At 43.2% G+C, this 20,789-nt stretch overlaps 1 protein-coding gene across 1 annotated transcript in view; it reads right to left on the reverse strand.

Moving 5' to 3' along the window:
* Window positions 1–4,892: 4,892 nt before the first annotated feature.
* Window positions 4,893–20,789, reverse strand: part of MYO1B (myosin IB) — a 142,270-nt gene continuing 126,373 nt past the window's right edge. The window contains exons 27-31 of the mRNA XM_070956840.1: window positions 19,700–19,806; window positions 16,624–16,756; window positions 9,650–9,802; window positions 9,381–9,508; window positions 4,893–5,662 (exon numbers count right to left, since the gene is read on the reverse strand). Coding sequence (XP_070812941.1) covers window positions 5,539–5,662; window positions 9,381–9,508; window positions 9,650–9,802; window positions 16,624–16,756; window positions 19,700–19,806 — 645 coding nt within the window. The 3' untranslated portion in view covers window positions 4,893–5,538. The remainder of the gene's footprint in view (window positions 5,663–9,380; window positions 9,509–9,649; window positions 9,803–16,623; window positions 16,757–19,699; window positions 19,807–20,789) is intronic.

The raw sequence follows: 20,789 nt of genomic DNA on the forward strand, positions 1-20,789 counted from the left end.
TCTGTTTAAAAATTGTCTGCTCCAGATAATTATAACTTTTGGGGAGCTCCGGCCTATTTTCTGAGCTCACAAATTTAGACTGCCATGTGGATATATTCAGAATCTAAGCCACGGATGGAGCTGCTGAGCTGCGCCACCCAGCATACTTCACTAATCCTTCATCCGCTGAAAGTTGTAAGTCAGCACAATTCCCCAAAGCAAAAATAGACAGACTTTTAGGTGCTACAGGAAACGTTTGGCAGCTGTCATTTCTGCCAAAGCTGGCGTTACAGAAAACATCCAAACTTTTGTTGTCTGCCAAATTCACTGCACAGACAGTAAATCACAAGTCTGCATCCAAACTTGTAGAACAATGTCATTTTTATTTTGTATCATATTAAGGTTGCAGGCTTGTTTGCCTTCATATTTTTTTTTCAGCCAGAGGAGAAGCAATCTGGCAAACGTGCCGGGTAGCCATGACCTGTGGTTGTGTTGCATTCCTTCACCCATAAATGGGAACTATAGCACTTCAAAACTGTATTATCTGAATGCCTCAACAGAAGCAGTAGGAGTTTGATAGGATCTCCATCCCAATATACCCATCAGGCCAACTCTTAGAAACGGAAATGGAAAATTAAAAACAGTGAGCCAAATGGCATGTCCTATAATGAAAGTCAGATGGCTAAAACATAAAGCAGCATTTTAGAATTACATGTCAGAATTTATTGCAGGATTTATAATCCATAGAAAACACACTGGACTTCCCACCATAATTGATGAGGAACTGTGGGAAAAGAGAGATTGCCAGTCTTTCCTGCAGGAATGTGGAAAATCTCTCTTCCCATTATGAGGCCTCTTTTTCTTTTAGCCAAACCTCGCAAAGCTCACTGGGCTACCCCAAGCCACCCACTGAAATGGATCAAGCAAATTGTAGCTGATTTGCAGCGTTTGCCTTGGCGGCTGCCAGAAGCAAACTTACTCACTTCTCCCTCAGAGCTGCAGAGGCTAGCTGAGGTCAGCAAAAAAAGAGAGCATGGAGGCACTAGTCTCTTGCGGCACATTAACTATGAAGGAAAGGATGTGAGTGGGTTCCCATGGATTACCAAAATCCATTCTTTTTCCCAGTCTTTAAGCATTCCATGGATGGGAGAACACGCAGAAAGGCTGAGCCACCATGGATTATCAGCTTTTCTCCATGAATCCTGTAGAGAGACCCAATGGAATGTCACCCAAGTAAATCTACTAGTTACACAGGCCAGTCCCTTTGGCACTCACAGGAATTCCACTAAGGACAGCTAGATTGTTTAGGAGTTGGTCAAGTGGGTGGAACGTGAAGGAAGCATCTTTGCTTTCCCTACTTCAGTAGTTTCTTTATGGTAAACGGTGCTGCTGAGTAAGAAGGAATGAGATGCAAGGACATTCTATTATCACTCTTCATCCCACAAGCCAAAGAGCCTCTGCCTATATTGTGAGCAGGTTTGATTCATGTGTATAGTACAATTTAAATCCTTTAACCCTTTCCCTACATACACACACCAGTTTGGAAATTATTGCTACATGCACATTATCAATTCCCACAGTAACACTGATATGTTCATGTGGTTTTAAACCTTGATTGGAAATTTCATTGAGAAACTAGGATACGGATGTGTCAGTGTGCCTTGCATAGTGCAATGTGCTTTTTTAAAAAAAAATCCTATCTCCCGCTCATATTTTGTCTTCCAAGCCTTGAAAAGATGGTCTTTGTATAGTTCAACCAGGCAAGATAGATTTAGCAGTTTATTTAAACTGTAGTAATTAATTCACTTCATATTACTTTTTGTCCTGGCCATTAGGTTTGATTTAGGAAGAAGCGTAGCCATTTGTCATAGGATGATAAATCTCATGAATCTGGCAGTTTACTATGGTAGCAATATGCTTACAAGATGGTAGTCTAACCCCTTTCCCAACCTGCCTTCTATGGAGCCCAGGCCTCTGCTGCCTTCTCCTCCTGTCCTGATCATCTATGGACGACTCTATAGCTCTTCTATGAGCCTTACTAGGATTAACAAGATCTGGAGCAGGGGTGTCAAACTCGTGTCGTGTGGCATATCAGGACTTTCCCCCCTTCACTAAACTAGGCATGGTCATGGCCAGCGCATGATGCATCTAGCCCGTGGGCCAGGAGCCCTGATTTGGAGGACCTTGGGAACTCTGGGAATTTTGACCACCATCTAACCCTGCGCTGCTCCCAGGAACCCATTCCAGCCTAGCTAGGAGCCGTACTGCTGCCTGGCATCATGGCTCTTGGTACCCTACACCTTCTCTGCACCAGCTACCAGCAGACCCCAGCCAATGTGCTGCTCGCTGCAACTGGACTTGCTATCCTACCAGGCCTTACATACTGTCTCAGCTGCTAGAGTTTCAGGCACATTAAGCTAATTGCTTTTTTTCCTTTGGCTTTTCAGTTGATTAGCTTCCAATGCTGTGGTTAAAGGAACAAAGCTTTTCCAGCTCGCCTTACAAAGAACATTTATTTTACTTTCTCATCGCAGCAAGCATCGATCTAGATTCTAGATGGGAAAAAATTCTCTTACCTCTCTCTCGTATTTCTCTGCTGGCCTATAAATGTCTTCTTTTATCTTTTTCAAAGCCATCAATATATTGTAAGTAGATGGGACACATGGGGAACAGGCAACACATTTCAAGAGATGCAGGCACTATCCTCCCCTCCCCTCCAAGCTGAAATTTACAAACTGCCTCTTTTATCACATAATCATATGACAACAGCTAAAATTTTCAGGTAATGTTTTTTGAACTATCTATGTAGTGCATGGAATTTGACAACCAGAGGATGTGCTCTTAATACAGCTAAACGACTGATGTTGCAGCATTGGAAAAATAAATGCTTCCTTTATATAAGTCTCTCTCCCTTTGTGTGTGTGCGTGTGTGTGTGCAGAGAGAGAGAAAATTGGAATAGTATTGTATAGGTGAGTAGGTAAGTAGGTGAGCAAACAGATCCCAGAGAGAAAGTCTAGATAATTATCACAATAGCAATGAAACAAATCATTTTTGCTTCAAAGATCATTTCCATGTGCCTTTGAGTAAATTTGTGTACATTGCATCTGTAAATGTCTAAATTCAGCTCTAACCCTAATTCAGAATATGGAAGATTTTTATTTTTCAGATGGTGAGCTGTAACACTATAGGTCACATTTTGGCCACAGTTCACTCTAGGGAGGCCAGATGCCATCTGAAAGGCACTAATTTCAACCAATGTCGTAAGCAAATGTTTTAACAGAGTAACAGAATAAGAGTTGGAAGAGACCTTGGATGTCTTCTAGTCCAACTCCCTGCTCAGGCAGAAAACCCTATACTATTTCAGGCAGATAGTTGTCCAATTTCTTTTTTAAAATGTTCAGTTTTGGAGGATTCACAACTTCTGGAAGCATGTCATTCCATTGATTGTTCTAACTGTCAGGAAATTTCTCCTTATGTCTAGGTTGCTTCTCTCCTTGATTAGTTTCCATCCATTGCTTCGTGTCCTGCCTTCGGGTACTTTGGAGAATAGGTTGACCCCCTCTTCTTTGTGGCAACTCGAGATATTGGAACACTGCTATCATGTCATCCCAACTCCTTCTTTTCATTAAATTAGATATACCCAATTCCAGCAACTATTCTTTATCTGTTTTAGCCTCCAGTCCCCTAAATTTCTTGGTTGCTCTTCTCTTTCTAGAGTCTCAACATCCTTTTTACATTGTGGTGACCAAAGCTGGATGCAGTATTCCAAATGTGACTTTATCAAGGCATTATAGAGTGGCATTATCACTTCACATGATCTTGATTCTATCTCTCTGTTAATGCAGTCTTAGACTGCATTGGCTTTTTTGGCAGCTGCAGCACACTGCTGTCTCATATTTAAGTGATTGTCCACTAGGACTCCAAGATCCCTCTCACAGTCTTGTCCAATTTCATTCCATCAGTAAAAGTCATTTTCACATAAGGAGAAACTTACCCCTGCATTCATGGCTATATATCTGATATTTGATAAATACCTTAAGTGAAAATCACAAATAATAATTGCTTCAAAGCTTCTTTTTATTTAAACTTGGGCTGTTTAGCATCACACTTCTTGGTAGTAATCTCTCCTTGAAGGCAAATTCTTAACCAGACTGAGAATACAACAGATCTAAAATCATTCTTACATGAACAATACAAAACACATTCAGCCACCTCCTTTATCTAATCTCTAACAAAACACTTGAAAACAACATTCAAAAAACCAATGCTTTTGGCTAATTCTCCTGGCTCATACAATTCTTTAAGATGCAACTGGTCCTTGGAAAGTTTAGAATGCAGTTCTTGATTGTAAAGTGCTTCTGTGCACACTTTACATATCAGGCGCACCAACTTACGTATATAAAACCAGTTGAGATATAAAAATATGGTTATGACAAGAGTACCAAATAGCACAATATTACAATTATTTATCATTAACATCAAATGTATATTTGTCCCTCCCAAATGATTATTTTCTTTGAAGTGATAACTGTAGTGTAGATCCAGAGAACAAACATAGCCTACTGTGAAGCTAATGTCAGCCCTTATAACAATGACAAATACTCAGCCTGTCCCAACCATTTTTATTACCTACAGATATTATTATAAATAATTTTCACAAGTTGTATGAATGTTTTATTGCACATGGTACAACATGTATTCGCACCCTTCATTCAACAAGTTTAAATTACTTACCCTCTGTTTTCCCATGCAGACAATGGCATGTTTTGGAATTATAGTTAAAAGTTATATTAAAAGTGGGAATAGGAGGAAGCACACAAAACAAAAACCATGCCTTGAACTACATGGTTATTGTCACTCCTTCCTTTTGTAAAGTCATTAAAAGTTCTCAATTAGAAATGCAGTACCGTTGACTTTTTTCCACTGCAAAAAAAAAAAAAAAGTATATATGCAGACGTGTTGCATATATGATCACACATATGTTCTGCTTTGCAGAATTAGAGTTTCCTGGCCTATGTTCCATTAAAGATCGTTTTACATATGGCTTAATGCTGTTTGCAATTAACAATATAGCTCTCAGTCTCAGAATCTGTCAGTTGCTCCTATGTTTCTTTTTGATTAATGCTTTGGACTGAGTTTTACCCTGGAAGAAATCCCAAGATGAAGAAAAACGACACAGGGATCACCATCCTGCTATTCCGACAACCTAAATAGCTGGTAGGGCAGGGTTCTAATTTAAGATCAAGAATGGCCATAAAAGCCTGAGGGTTTGTAACATGCAGCATTAAGAAATTAAAAACAACAACAAAGGAATTAGAAAAAAAAAATTGCCTGTTCGTATTATACTGTCAGAAGCCAAAAAGTGTATATATCAACCAAAAGTTATCATATGAAAATTAAAAACGTGTGCCTTGAAAAGATTAGTTGCATCTTTTAGCGACAGCTTTCCAAAAAGCTCTTTGCCACTGCCAGAATGCTCTTCGCCATTCCACAAAATTCCCTCCCATGGATAAAATTGCACCAGGAACTGAGTCCATGTAAGATACGGATGTGTATTACTATGGTACTGCAACTTCAAGAAGTCTGTTATTTTTTCGCTTGCAAGTGGGGATGTTTCCATTTTTCTGGTTGCTTCGTACAAATTTTACACATACTTTGTCCTGCCTGAACTGAACCAGGAACCTGGAGAAAGCAAAAACACAGGGAGTAGTTAAGGAATGTATCCACCACATTTAGGTGTAACAGGAAAGAAAAAGCAGATATTTATAGCTCACAAATTTTCTTATATTAGTAATAAAATAGGAACTAATAGCACCTCATGCCACAATACAGGTAGCTTTTGACTTTACAACAAAAATTAGTACTGGAACTTTCACCACTAAGTGATGCAGTCATAAAGCACACCCAAACTGATAAGTGACAGCAATTCCTGCAGGCCCAGTTGCTGCCATTAATTGAATGCCATGAACATTAGGCAAGGCAAGTTCCTGTTGACTTCCTACAACAAAGTCTGTAGGAAGCCAGCGGGAACTTGCTAGTCCCAGGCTTTCAGGCAGGTAAGTGGCTGCTGTTGGGAAGGGAGCAAGGGGGTGCAAGAGGTGTGACCACAGGTGTACAAGGGAGAGTGCATGAAGGGTGTACATGAAAGACACAGCATGAGTCAGAGGTTAGAGAGGATATGTGAGAAGTGCCACGTGGGTCACGGAGCGTGCACAAGTGGCTGGTGAGAACACAAAGGAGCTGGAGGTAAAGGCATGGGTGGGGGAGACTTAGCCCAGTGATTTGTGACTTTCCCTGCTGGCTCCTCGTTGACTTTCTGATGAAGCCAGCAGAATGGATTGCAAATGGTGATTATGTGATTGCAAGCCGTGTAAGAATGAATGGGTTGCCAAGCAACCAGACTTTGATCCTACGACCACAGGGGTACTGGGATGGCTGGAACTTGGAGGACTAGTTGTAACCACTATTTATTCAGTGCAATCGTAACTTGGAATAATTGCTGTCCAAATGGTCATAGATTGAGAACTACTTGTAGTTTTCTTTTTGTACACTTCATTTCCAATTATTTTTCATAACCCCACATTCCTCCCCCACCCCCCGCCCAGTAGAACCAATGCCATTAGGCAAAGTGTGACGGACAGAACATCAGGAATAGTATTGAGGAAATGAAAACCAACATTTCCAAAAGTTGTAGAGAAAATGAGTCAGGGAACATGTAAATTTTCTAATACAGCTACCTAAACTGCTATGGATTATGTAATCTTAATTCTATGCCTAACCTGAAAAACACAAATCCTTAAGAACAAAAAAGAAATAAGAAGAGACATTTTCGCCTGTAATACGAGTATATGTCTAAGCTGATGTCTTTAAAAAATAGTTTTGCACTAACTATAAACTTTCCTTAAAAAGAAATGCATGTCCTCATGTAACCAGAGGTTCCTTCTACTGAATTTTTTTTTTTTACAAAAATTTCCTACATAAGCTCCCCACATCCTCACTCCATTCAGAATGAGTTTATTTTTAACAAAACAAGATAAGGCTGTGGTCTTTACAGCCCACTTCTAGCAAAAATCATAGTGCACTAGAAGCTTGAAGTGCAGATGTTTCCACTTAGCTCCATCACATCAGAGAAGTTCTCCACCCTGTTCAAGATTGCTGCATTGTCCATATTCCCATTAGCAGCAGAGGAGTAGAGGTTTTGAACAGGGTTGCCAAGAGAAAGCCTCACTACTCCCCCGGCCCTCAGTGAATCCAGCTCTAGATTGCTGCCTCCCATCACCATTAGATCATTGGTTTCCCTTCACCTCAAGTGACCCGCCATAAAATTGCTGGCCACACATAATCTAGCTTCCGATTTCCCACAATGACTAACTAAATGTCTCTGGGAAGGCTAGCATCTGAGCAAATGACATCTAGAACATGCTGCTTTAACTCTGGCAATAGTACAGAAATATCAGTATTTGTATGCTCATCATACTATGCTCCTTGGATTTGTCTAATCTCCACATTTTACAATTAGGAATTTCATTGGTTAATTATGCTCTTTGTAGAAAAATACTTCGTTCTGCCAATCATTTAGCTACTTTCAGGGAAAATCCTATTTATTTTTGGCTTCTTCCTGCAAGGGCTAAAAAGGCAACATTTTGTAGTGTTGTGAAAAAGGTGATGTGGCAGCCACACGTGATTGATATTATACTATTCTTTCTCATGTCCCACTTCTCTCTGTAGAGGAGAATGAATGGGGATGCATTTGGGTGATGCACCTATTGTGCTGTTTCACAGGACTTAAATAAAAATGAAGCATGCATTGGAAAAAGGCAGATGCCATATTGTTTTCACTTTTGTGACTGGACCAAAAGTCTGGTGTACAGAAAATTCTACAGTTGGTCAAAAACATCAACAAATCTGAGTTTCTTCTATATGCAGAAGAACAATATTTTTCCCAACTCGATAAAACAATGTTTTGAAATGCAATTGTATACTACTTTGAGATTTAAAAAATTCTCTCTTCCAAATGCACATCTCCCCAGAATCTATTGGCTTATATATCCTTCTCTATAGCAAATGATACTAAATAAATTTTGCATGCCAGAGACAAATGGAAATTGCTATTCCTCAGCTTCTTTTACTTCCCTCTGCAAGGATGTAACCTGATGGTTCATAAGATTAGACTTAAATGCATGATCTGAAGGGAATACATAAAAATAGAGTTATCATTTAACTTAAAGACTGACTCCTATAGTTATTTATGTTTTTTTTTCTTTTGTGGGTAAATTGTATTCATGTATAGCCTTTCCCCCTGCACCACAGCTGAAAACTAAATACTAGGTCAGGGAACCTGTTAACTGTTTCTGTTTTGCCATTTTTCATCTGTATTATGCAATGCTAAAATGTGAAGCATGGGTAAAATTCTGCTATTCCATTATTTGAAGTATAACACTTCAGTTATTTCAATATAGAAGTCATTAAATGAAGTTTAATCAATTAATTTCTCCCTTATTATGACATTAAAAATTGGCTGCCTCTCTGAATACCCATTTATTTCAGCTCATGCCAAAGTAAGCTAACTGGACATTTGTAGATCACAGTATGCTAGAGTATTTTCTGCAAGAAAGTAATTATAACAATAAATTAGGGTAAAAGTGACAAAATGAATTGGATTTTCTCATGATTATTTGGAAGGCTTGACTTTATCTTCCCTTATTCAAGACAAATTATTCATGAAATAGAATCAACTACAGGTAGTCCTCGACTTATGACCAGGTAGGCCAGAATATACTTAGTATTGAGGGTGGAGTTTCATTCTCCGAGCTTGTGGGTTGTTTTCCGAACATTTCATTACACCTGGTAACGAAATGTTCGGAAACCAACCCACAAGCTTGGGGAACGAAACTCCACCCTCAATCCTACACCCGAGCTATAGATATTTGCCACTATTGCATATTTAATATTGCCAGAAAAGGGAATAAAGGAATAAGAAAGTTCCTTTGTTAAAATAATAGCTTTACAATAAGGGCTTACACAATTAACTACTGAATTTTCTACAGAGATAGGCAACCTTTAACTCCCCTCTAAACTCCCATTCTGACCAGGGATGATGACAAAATCCAAAGAATTTGGAAAGCACAAAATTGCCTATCATGGTTTTCAATGCTAATGAGACTAAATGGAGAGAAGAAATGGGTGTATAGAAAAGGCTTTTCTTATGTGATATCTATAATACTCCTACTTCTGTAGCTGTGTTTTTCCCTGACTTTAACAGCACTACATTTTCACATTAACTATGTTAATTTATTTTCAGATGAAATGTTCTTGTTACATGATTTCCCTGCTTTGATTTTAACTTATGTAGAATTTTTTTTTAATAGAAACTATTTAAATCAGACAAATCCAAACATACTCATCAGATATTTCAATGCTGAGCTTCTGCTTGGTTTGGCTAAGCATTGTGCGGTAGAGCTTTGTGGCCATTTCAATCAGATGATCACTGCTGAACAGGAAATCCCCCTTTCCAGCTGCTCCAGATCCCTAGAAAAGACAATTAATCCAGGTATTGAAAAAAATTCAAATAGATCAAGGATGAATGAAAGGTACCCTGTCCTCTTACTCTGTAAGATTATAATTGCCAGGTCTTTATTACTATTGTCACTGATGTTATTTTATTCCTACCTCTTTGAGATGCACAGCAAAGAAACCATCACTTTGAGAACTCATGGACACTTTAGTGACATCCCCCAAAGGAACCTCTGTCTTGATTTGCCCCGATTTCTGATCAGCAAGTAGGACATTGTTTTTTGTGAGCAAGAAAATCCTAGCTGTGCACTGAAAAAGAATGAACATGATTACTTTTCTGCAAATTCAAAAATATTAATTACCAATGTATTAATGCCTATGTGCAAACATTTTTAAATTAACTAAAGAGGAAGATGATACAGTTCAGCAAATAAAGCTGGACTCTTACGTTTCCTGTCAAATAAAAATAAATTACCTGGGTTATAGGTTATTGTAAGGAAATAGTTATCCAGGAACAAGATGAATTATTAGGTGTGACTGTTGTTTTACATGTTAACTATAGCACTCATGTAATCACCACCCTAAAGACACACTAAGAAGAAAGAGAATTGCATATAACATTAAAAACATAAACTATTAAATGAAAGGATCGTTGGTCTTACCTGATACGTTCCTTCTCGTTGAGTGGAGACAGCAGCCAGCGTGGGTAGTGCCCATCCAATCAGCTTGAAGGACTGAGCCTGCCAATTTTCCTTAGTCCCGCCCTGTTGCCGGGCATGCCCAGTTTTGGCGAAGACTGGAAGACAGACTCGGTGTGTGGGACAAGGAACAAGACAGAAATGCAGGAAAAAAGGTTTTCGAGTCCAGCGTGAAGAAAAAAATAGGGAAGGGCCTGGCTGCTGTCTCCACTCAACGAGAAGGAACGTATCAGGTAAGACCAACGATCCTTCTCCATTGAGAGTGGAGACAGCAGCCAGCGTGGGACATACCCAAGTTCACTGTCCCGATGAAAGGGGGGGATCACGCTGGACCGCAGTGTCCTCTCCGGCAACAACTCTTTGCAGAACCCGGCGACCAAACGAAGCTTCGGCTGACGCAAACTGATCGAGTTTGTAATGTCTGATGAAGGGGCTAGGAGAAGACCACGTGGCAGCCCTACAAATTTCCAGTAACGAAGCCTGTGTCGCCCAAGCTGCCGTAGTAGCTGCGCTGCGGGTGGAGTGAGCTGTCAATCCTGAAGGACGAGGAAGGGATCTAGCATCATAGGCAGTGGCAATAGTCTGGCGAATCCAACGACCGATGGTTGAAGACGAGACCTTACTGCCTTGAGAAGTAGGTAAGAAGGATACGAAGAGAGACTCCGAACGACGGAAAGGAGCCGTCCTCTTCAGGTAAACCCGCAGGGCCCTCCGGACATCAAGGGAGTGCCAACGACGTTCCCGAGGGTGAGTAGGCCGGGGACAGAAATTAGGCAGGATAAGCTCCTGGGCCCGGTGGAACACGGAGTTGATCTTTGGCACGAATGTCGGGTCCAAACGGAGAACCACCCGGTCTGTGTGGAAAACACAAAGGTCCGGACGAGTGGATAATGCGGCGAGCTCAGATATGCGGCGAGCCGACGTAATGGCCACCAGGAAGGCAACTTTACAGGTGAGAAGTCTGAGACTGGTTGTCCGAATTGGTTCGTACGGAGGACCCGTAAGAGACTGCAAAACGAGAGGGAGCTCCCAGGTCGGGTAACGGTGTAGAACAGGAGGGCACAAGTTCTTTGCTCCCCGAAGAAAACGACGGATCAAAGGGTGGTGAGCTAGAGAAGATAAGGAGCCGCAGGTAAGGACCGAAGATAAAGCTGCAATATGTCGGCGGAGGGTGTTGGGGGAGAGCCCCTGGGAGAGGCCCTTCTGCAAAAACATCAGAATATGTATAATAGACGGTTGTAGAGGCAAGACCCCGACCTGATTACACCAGTTGTGGAAACTCCGCCAGGTGGCAGAGTAAATGCGTTCTGTAGAAGGCCGTCGGGAGGATAGCAAGGTATGTACAACATCTGCCGGGACTTGTACCTCCCTTAAAGTGCACCGCTCAATCTCCAAGCGGTCAGATTGAGCCAGGCCGGATCTGGGTGCGTCAGGGTGCCTTGCGAGAGGATATTGTCCGAGAGAGGAATGCGCCACGATGGGGTCACCGATAGGGACACGAGGTCCGCAAACCAGGGTCTCCGAGGCCAATGAGGTGCCACAAGGATCACTTCCGCTCGCTCGGATAGAATTTTGCGTATGACCCTGGGAAGGAGGGCCGTCGGAGGGAATGCGTACAGAAGGCCCGAAGGCCATGGAATTCGAAGAGCGTCGACGCCGGCTGCTCGAGGATGGGGGTATCGTGAAAAGAACAGCGGAAGATGAGAGTTCTCGTGAGTTGCGAACAGGTCGATCACCGGACGGCCGAAGCGAAGAGACAGTTCCTGGAAGAGGCGCGGAAGGAGACGCCATTCCGCATTGTCTATCCGCCGGCGACTCAACCAGTCCGCTTGGACGTTCTGAACCCCGGAGATGTGTTCCGCCCGAAGGGAACACAGGTGCCGCTCTGACCAAGTACCCAACGCGATTGTCAGGGTCAGAAGCGACTTCGATCTGGTGCCCCCCAGTTTGTTCAAGTGAGCCTTTGCAGCGACGTTGTCCGTGAGGACGAGGACGTGGGCTCCGGAGACCAGATTGCGGAAAGACTTTAGCGCTAGGAAGACAGCCTTCAGTTCCAGCCAATTGATGGGATGCCGAGCTTCCGAGGAGCTCCAAGTCCCTTGAGCCAGCTGACCTTGGCAAAGGGCTCCCCAGCCCAGGAGACTGGCATCTGTCGTCACCACCACCCTCGTGGGCTCGAGGAAGAAGCAGCCCGCCGAAAGAGCGGGGGAACGCCACCACCGGAGGGATCTTCGTACCGTCGGGGGAAGAGGAATTGGCTTGGATGAGGTGCCCCTGCCAGCCTTCTGCAAAGGTAAGAGAAACCATTGGAGTTCCCTGGTGTGAAGTTGAGCCCAGGGGACGATGGCTATCGCAGATATCATCTTACCTAAGAGCTGAGACAAGACAAAGGGGGAAACCACCCGACTCCCTTCAACCCGGGAAACCAACTGTCGCAGACTAGCCTGCCTGTCGGGAGAAAGGAAAACTTTGCCCTGAACAGAGTCAATCAGAGCCCCCAAGTGCACTAATCTAGTGGAGGGAGAGAGATGGCTCTTCTCCAAATTAACAGAGAAACCATGAGTCGCTAGGGCCTCAATTGTCAAACGAATATCTAGGGCAGCCTGCTGCGCAGAAGGGGACAATAGCAGAATATCATCTAAATAACACAGGAGACGGATTGAACGGAGACGGAGCTGAGCCGCCAAGGCAGCCAGCACTTTCGTAAAAGTGCGAGGGGCAGAAGAAAGGCCAAAGGGGAGAGCCCTATATTGGTAGTGTGCTCCGTCATAACAAAACCTCAAAAACTGCCTATGGGATGGAAGGATAGGGACATGAAGGTAAGCCTCGGTAAGGTCAATGGAAGAGAGGAGGTCGCCCCTCCGAACGCCGTCCAGAATAGATTTCAATGATTGCATTTTGAATTTCCTGTACACAACATATCTGTTCAAACGCTTGAGGTCCAGAATGGGGCGCCACCCCCCCGATGATTTAGGGACTAGAAACACCCTTGAATAGAATCCCGAACCCTCCTGGCCGGGAGGTACAGGTTGGATAGCCCTGATAGATAGGAGATGTTGGACCGAGGAATCCATAAGGGCCCTCCTGACGGGATTACGGGAGATCGGGCAGCAGACAAAGGTGTGAGGGGGGGGGGACAATAAATTCAATGGCCAACCCAGATTTTAAGGTGGCGTGGACCCACTTGTCAGAGGTGGATTCTTCCCAGACAGCGGCAAAAAGACCCAATCTACCGCCAATGGGAGGATCCGAAGGGCAATCAGCGACGGCGACGGGCGAAACGACCTCCTCCCCCTCGAAAGGGACGCCTAACGTTAAAGGGACGCCCTCTGAATGACCTATCGGAAGAACCCCGTTGTCTGTTGAAAAACCCCTCTCTCCTAGATGTGGGGAAGGGAAAAGAAGAGGAGGACCCCCCATCCGCACCTCTGGAGTAAGAACGAGAAGGGTAAGGTGAGAAACGGGGCGGTCCTCTCCGGAAGACAGCAGCTAAGACCTTCTTTTTGTCCCTGTTTTCTGTGAGGAAAGGATCTAAAGCGTCCCCGAAAAGCTTCGTACCCTTAAAGGGAACCGAAGCCAATCGCCACTTATGTCTAGCATCTGCCTGCCAGTGACGGAGATATAACAAACGACGGGCCGTGACTGTCGAGGCCAAAGATTTTGCGGAGAACCTTGCAGCATTCAGAGTTGAGTCGGCTGAAAATTGAACGGCAGCTACGATTTTATTCAGGTCTTGCTTGATACGAGAATCTCCGGGAGCTAGTTTTTCTTGTAACTGACGTAACCAAAGCAACGTTGTTCGATTAAAGAAGGATGCTGTAGTGGTCGCTTTAATGGCCCAGGAGGAGCTTTGAAATGCCTTTAGAAGGACTTGATCAGACCTGCGTTCATCAGGGCGGAGACCTTCGTCCGGCTCGCCCGGAACATTGGAGTTAGGAAGAAGAGCAGCCACTGGGGCATCCACCGAAGGGATTTGAAGAAGAGCCTCCAGCTCCGAGGATACTTGAAAGTTTCTTTTGTCATTAGCCGAAGGAAGGGGAGCAGATGCCGGAGATTCCCACTGACGTTTCACAACATCCAGAAAGAGAGGAGGAGTAGGAACGGATGTTATAGGCCTAGCTGGTTCCGCAAACATCGGGTCCAACGATCCAGAGGAAGACGAAGGGGGTACCGGATCCGCCTGTGGGGATGACAAACGGGCCGTATTAACCGCCTTGAAGAGCAAAGATTTGAACAAGGCTTGAGGAAAGAGACCCGTGAAGGCCGGCTGATCCAGGGGGAGGTTCTCATCCTCCGACAGGTCAGAATCAGGATCTCCTTCGTCAATCAAGGCGGAAGGATGACTGTAGTGAGAAGAAGAAGGGGAAGCGGAGCGAACTGAAAGAGAACAGCCTTCGTCACTGTGGTCCGCTGAAAGGGGAGAAGCCCCTCTAACCGATCCATGTCGACTGGAAAGACCCGAACGGGCGGCCAAGGACCTTTGAACCGCCGCCTCAATCATTTGCTGTAGCTGATCTGGAGGAACAAAGGGATCCAGAGGACGGGCAGGTACAGAGTCAGAGGAATGAGCCGCCTGGGCTGGTGCTGGGTCGGGAACCGGTTGCTGAGAAACTGATCCAGACCCCCACAAATTTTCTTCGGAAATAGTCACAGGGCAATCTTGCAGAGATAGTTGGTCAGGAGTAGGAGAACGGGGCACCGTGGCTGGAGGCGGATCCGAAGAAGCAGGATGTTGTGGAGAGGAAGGAAGCAACTGAGCAGATGCCTTGTCACATAGTCTGGTCAAAACTTTGTCTCTACGTTTTTCTACTTTAGAAGAAGAAGACAAATCAGCCGTGGAGGACTTGTGGTGAGAACGTGAGCGTTGAGAAGTCTTGGAATGAGACCTGGAATTCTCCATGGCCGATTGCTGGGTAACAGACGTGGAGTCTGATTGGCCATTGTTGCCTGCACTGGCCTTCCGGCCGTGCTTAGACTTAGAAAGGGCCTTAGGCATGGCAGACAATTAAAGATTAAATGTAAGACCCACACACCCGACAGTGCCTCAGTAAATAGATTATGAATAGATAGAAGGGAGCGAGAGGAACTCCACAGGAGGCAGCTTTGAATAAATTACCACTTAATTTGAACCAATCAAATGCCAGACAAATTAAATTGGGAGCGTAAGAACTCCACACTTGTAAGGCGTGGTGGGGAAGGCCCAAAGCAACTTGAAATATTGGTGAAGGAGGTCAATCAACTTAATCAATTAGGTAAATAAGACCAGAGCCCTGTGGCCGTAGCACGCAAGCCAGCAAGATGGGTGGGGGCGCGAGGCTCCACTAGCAATTAACGATTGAAGCGCACCGGCAAACAATTGCTGTAATAGAGTAAGGGGGGGGCGCGAAGCTCCACAGGGCACAATTTAAAACACCCACGGATCCGGACCACTGCCACACAGAAGGAGGGGGCGCGAAGCTCCTCAGCTACAGATATTCAGGAACAGCTTCACTGAATAATTAATTAACTGGAGGAGAGAGCCTACGGGCCAATTTAGGAGGCCGCAACAACCGGCAGCTGCGCAGAGGGGGGGGGGGCGCAAGGCTCCACAGGGTAGGCACTCCGCTCGCCACGCTTCTCCTCCAAATATTATTAGCTTGTGGCGAGCTGTTGCAAAGGAAGCTCTCCGGAGCGAAAGGGTCTCAGCCGGCCAGAATTGTTAAGGAGGAGTCGCAGGCTGCCGAACCTCGCGTCCTCGCAAAGGGCGGGAAAACTTGCAATTCAAAATGGCCGGCGCCGCTATAGAGCGCCCGCCGTCCCTGCCGACAGAAAGGGAATCGAAAGAGGCCAAATGCAGAGGGCGAGGAGAGCGCAACGTAGAGAATGTCCCTCGAAGATCCACGATCATAAACCCTCCCTGCTAGGAACGAGGGCAGGGAATCCCCACGCCCCTGATCAAGTCAGGGGAGATGGAAGAAAGACGAAGGGTTGGATAACTCACAAACTCGAAGTCAAGACGGTCCAAGTCAGCAGGAATAATCAGCCAATGTCCAAATCGAAAAACCAGATCACAGTCAAACAGTCCAGGTCAAATATCAGAAATAAACAGCACGAAGAGATAATAGGGATAAAAGGGAGAATTTTAGCCAGAGAGAAGTCCCACACACCAGCCAGTGCTGAAGGACTGAGCCAAAAAACTGGGCATGCCCGGCAACAGGGCGGGACTAAGGAAAATTGGCAGGCTCAGTCCTTCAAGCTGATTGGATGGGCACTACCCACGCTGGCTGCTGTCTCCACTCTCAATGGAGAATAACTGTTGCTATTCCTTCATTCTGGGGATCAAAACTCAAAAGAATACAAGATAACTCTGAAACACAAAGCTCTATCAGATGTCTAAATTTGGATAAAATATTTTACATGTACCAATCTTTTCCCATGTAGAAATGATTTTACCTTTCCATTTGCTCTATTAACTTTGTTTACTACTTCAGCAATAATAATTTTTTCTTCAGCAGCATCCTTCAGTTTCTTGTACTTGGGGTTCTTACTGATTTCAAGATAAGCCCCCTGGAAAGGCTGTCCAACACTTTAAGTAAAAGAAACATAAATATAATCAAAACTCAAATACACATGCAATACTCTAGGTCCGTGATGGCAAACCTATGGCACACGTGCCACAGGTGGCATGTGGAGCCATATTGGTGGGCACGGAAGCTCAGCTCCAGTGTGCATGCACGCGCTGGCCAGCTGATTTTCAGGTCTTCTGGGCCTACCGGAAGTTGGGAAACAGGCTGTTTCTGGCCTCTGGAGGGCCCCTGGGGGGTGGAGAAGGCCGTTTTCACCCTCCCCAGGCTCCTAGTAAGCCTCTGGGCACGCACGCACATGAACCCCCCGCACTCCCCCCACTTTTAGCATGCGATGGCAAAAAGGTTAGCCATCACTCTAGGTCTTCTTGACAAAACTTTAGCCTGCAGATCACCACTGCATGCCTGGATGGTTGTTATGTTATCTTTGACTGTTTTCAAAAACCTAAACAGAGTTAGATGGCAGGTCACCAAGAAATATCATGGCTACAGCTAACCAGAGAAGCGGGGTAAATTCAATCAATTCCAAGTATGGAGTCCTTGGTACTCTCTGAGCTTGCTTGTTTCCTTGCTGACATTTCATTACCCAACTAGATAACATTATCAATGCTGCAAATGTGGGGTTTGCTCCCTGTTTATATGCAGTAGCTTCCCTGCTATTGTTGGTGGGGGTGTGGTTTCCCCCCTCCCGTGGAAACTACTGTACCTCAGAGGAACAATCAAGGAACTACCGAGGAGAAAACCACAGTTCCACCAACACTGGCAGGACAAGCTACTGTATATAAACAGAGAGCAAACTCCACACTCACCAACACTGATGATGTTACATAGTCGGATAATGAAACATCTGCAAACAAACAACGAAGGTCAGGACCAACCAAGGACTCCACAGCTCAATCCTGAGGTACATATATTATCTTCTATGGGAATTAATTCCAAGTTCAACAGACTCTGCTTTCAAATTCTGAACCTTAACTGCAATAAACTGCAATTCTACGTTGTCAAATAAAGAAATTAAATAGTATTTTTTTTTAGTAAAGGTAAATACATAATGGTACTCATTTTCTTAGCATGTAGTCCTCCTTCTGTGGTAACTTTTCTTCAACCTTGATAGAAAAGATAAGCACTTGTGGTCCAGGTACTCTGGCCTAATTCCCATCAACCTCAGCCAGTACGGCTAATGGCAAGCAATAATGGGAGTTTTAGTTCAAAACTCTGGAAGAACCTACAGAAAGTGCCTATCCTAGAACACTTTTAAGAAAACAGACAGTAGTTCAGCTACCGCCACAAGCACTAAATTAACCTTAACTTGCAAGATATCATATTTCTCATAACAATCATTTCTTATAAATTGCAAAACTCTTTCTTGTTGTCTTTATCAATTAGATAATTTTGTTTCCAAATGAGGTAAAAGAATGTCAACAATGCACCAATTCCTTAAGCAAAATCCACTGTCTGAAACAAAGAATGTTATCTTGGATTGATCTGAAAAAACTGGAGACATGTTTTTGCCTGTTTAAGAAACTGATAAGATAAAAACTGTCAGGCACTGTACAAAAACAACTTTAAGACTGGGAAAAACCTGATGGGAATGAGAAATGGATAAAGATTGGACAGTGGATGGTATGTGCATTGCTCAGGGCTGAGGTTGGAACCATGATGGTCTAGTAGCTGAAGTGGCTCTTCTAGAGTTCCTGGAAAGCAGCTGGATGGTGGCTGGAAGCTACAGACAATAGTCAGAGGAAGATTTGCCAGGCTACATATCCAATAAAAAGAGATGGGACTTTAACATCTTTATTCCCTGATTGAAATGCAAGGAATAAATAAGACAGCTCACCCATTGTGGCATGTTTCTTTGTGGATACAGCTAATCATATTTGTGTATAACTGGAATCCAAATGGGCAGGGTTGGTGGTGTGTGTGTGTGTGTGTGTGTGTGTGTGTGTGTGTGTGGCAGATTGATGCCTTGGTTCTTATATGAGTTGAGGATATGGATACATACTCTTCTACCTGTAGATCAGAACCATACCCTACATGCTCCCTTTGGGCAGCCAGGTGGGAAATGTATTACTAAGAGGTGATTAATGCCCCTCTAAAGGAGAGTGAGATGCCACCTGCCTTGAAAAAAGTGGTGCTGCACCATCTCTCGAAGAGGGTATCCCTCAATCTCACTGCACGGTAAAATTTCTGCCCAGTCTCCAATTTTCCCTTTCTGGGGAATGTTGTTACAAACATGGATACTACAGTAGAAGAAACTGATTTTCTGTTCCCTTTCAGGCCTAGATATGGATGAAAACAGCATTGATCATCCTGGAGAAGGTCCTTAGGACATAAATGGGGAGTCTGTATCCATCTTGGGTCTTTGTGTTAAACGTTTCAGTGAATTCAATACCATCAACCAAGGTATTTCTATGGACTGCATGAAAGATCAGGGAATTGGAGGCACTGTTTTATGATGGGATTCTGCTCCTACCTGAGTGGGCAATTTAACATTTTTAAAATGTTAAAATGTTAAGGAAGTCTATCGCATCTTTACTCTCCAAACCGAAACTTGCTATTTCTTACCCACTGACATGAGTTTAACCAAGCAGGAACATTAAACAACAGGTTGGTTAAACACCATCCATTTTTAACCTACAAAGCATCCGCGCTTAATAATCTAGTTAGCAGGCTTTTGGTTGCGCTTAACCAAGTTAAATATCAATGTTCCAGCTATCAAAGCATGAAAGAACTAGGTTATTAAAGCACTAATTAATTAATTTACTGTACATTCTCAAGGAAGGATGTTGATGATCTTTAAACTGGTAATGGCTTGACAGTGCCAGTCTGTGCCCAAAAAAAAAAAAAAAAAAAAAGATGGATAGGATTTTCTGGCAAATTTCTTCCTTCCCAATCTAGGTGTATTATGTTGCAACCTCAGCAAAATTACCAGACTGGTTCATTACCTGGCTGGATATAAAGCTTTTCTGTCCTTGAAAAGTTCACTAGCTTCCAGTTTTTCTTCATAAATGAGCTTCTTTTGGTCTGTAAACTGGTCCCTGTACTTTTTACACTGCAAATAAAGCATTGCAAATGGATCACAAAATTGAAACTGGCTTGCTCTTTTCCTATGTTTAAGATATACATAGCCCAGATGTTTCCTATAAACATAGTAGTCAACATCAACATCAGTTCTCAATTTACATTTATGGTTTCTCTTCGGAAAGTACAGGTAGTCCTCGTTTAGCAACTGCCTCATTCAACGGCCACTCACAATTATGACAGTGACAAAAAAGTAATTTTATGACCAAGCCTTGCATTTACAACTTTCACAGGTCTGTAAAGTAAGGGAAAGTTGAGGTAAGATCATAAGCCCAGTCATTATTTCTCTTAATGACTGTTTGCTTAACAACTGAGTTGCCTGTCCCAACTGTGGTTGCTAAATGAGGACTGCCTATATGTTTATCACAAAATTCACTAAAAAAAATCATTTTTTATGAATTTTCTGTTTTAAAACTAATTACTTTAAGAACTTTCTTGAATGGAATTTGTCTCCTAGTGATTAAATACAAACATGTTTGTGTGCTGACACACAGTCTCTCTCTCTCTTCTTTCTTATATATAATTTTATTAAGAATGTTGATTGCAACAGTAAAGTCTAAACCAAACTAATCTTCAAGAAAGAAAAAAAATAGAAAAGATAAAAGCTGCAAGGGGAAAGAAAAAAAAAGAAAGAGGAAAAAAAAGGAATATAACATAAAAGAGAGAAGAAATACATAAAGAAATGACTTCCAACTTTCACCACATGTATAAACAAATTTAATAACTCTTCACTCCCCACCCTTGGTTCCGTGATTGCAAACAATTATATCTTCATCCCATATCTCATCCTTTATCAATAACCAAATCTATAAAGCATCATCTTTTCAGTCCTGTGCAAGCAGAAACTCCATAAAGAATTGTCAAAACTAAAAACATATTTTGTTTGAACTTTGATCAAATAAATCAACTCTATATTCCTCCCTGTATCTTCTAATAGTCTTAATCTATATTTCA

This window comes from Pituophis catenifer, unplaced genomic scaffold (genome assembly GCF_029215685.1).
Source record: "Pituophis catenifer annectens isolate HBS135680 unplaced genomic scaffold, rPitCat1.0.hap2 SCAF_1, whole genome shotgun sequence".
Classification (NCBI taxonomy): Eukaryota; Metazoa; Chordata; class Lepidosauria; order Squamata; family Colubridae; genus Pituophis; species Pituophis catenifer.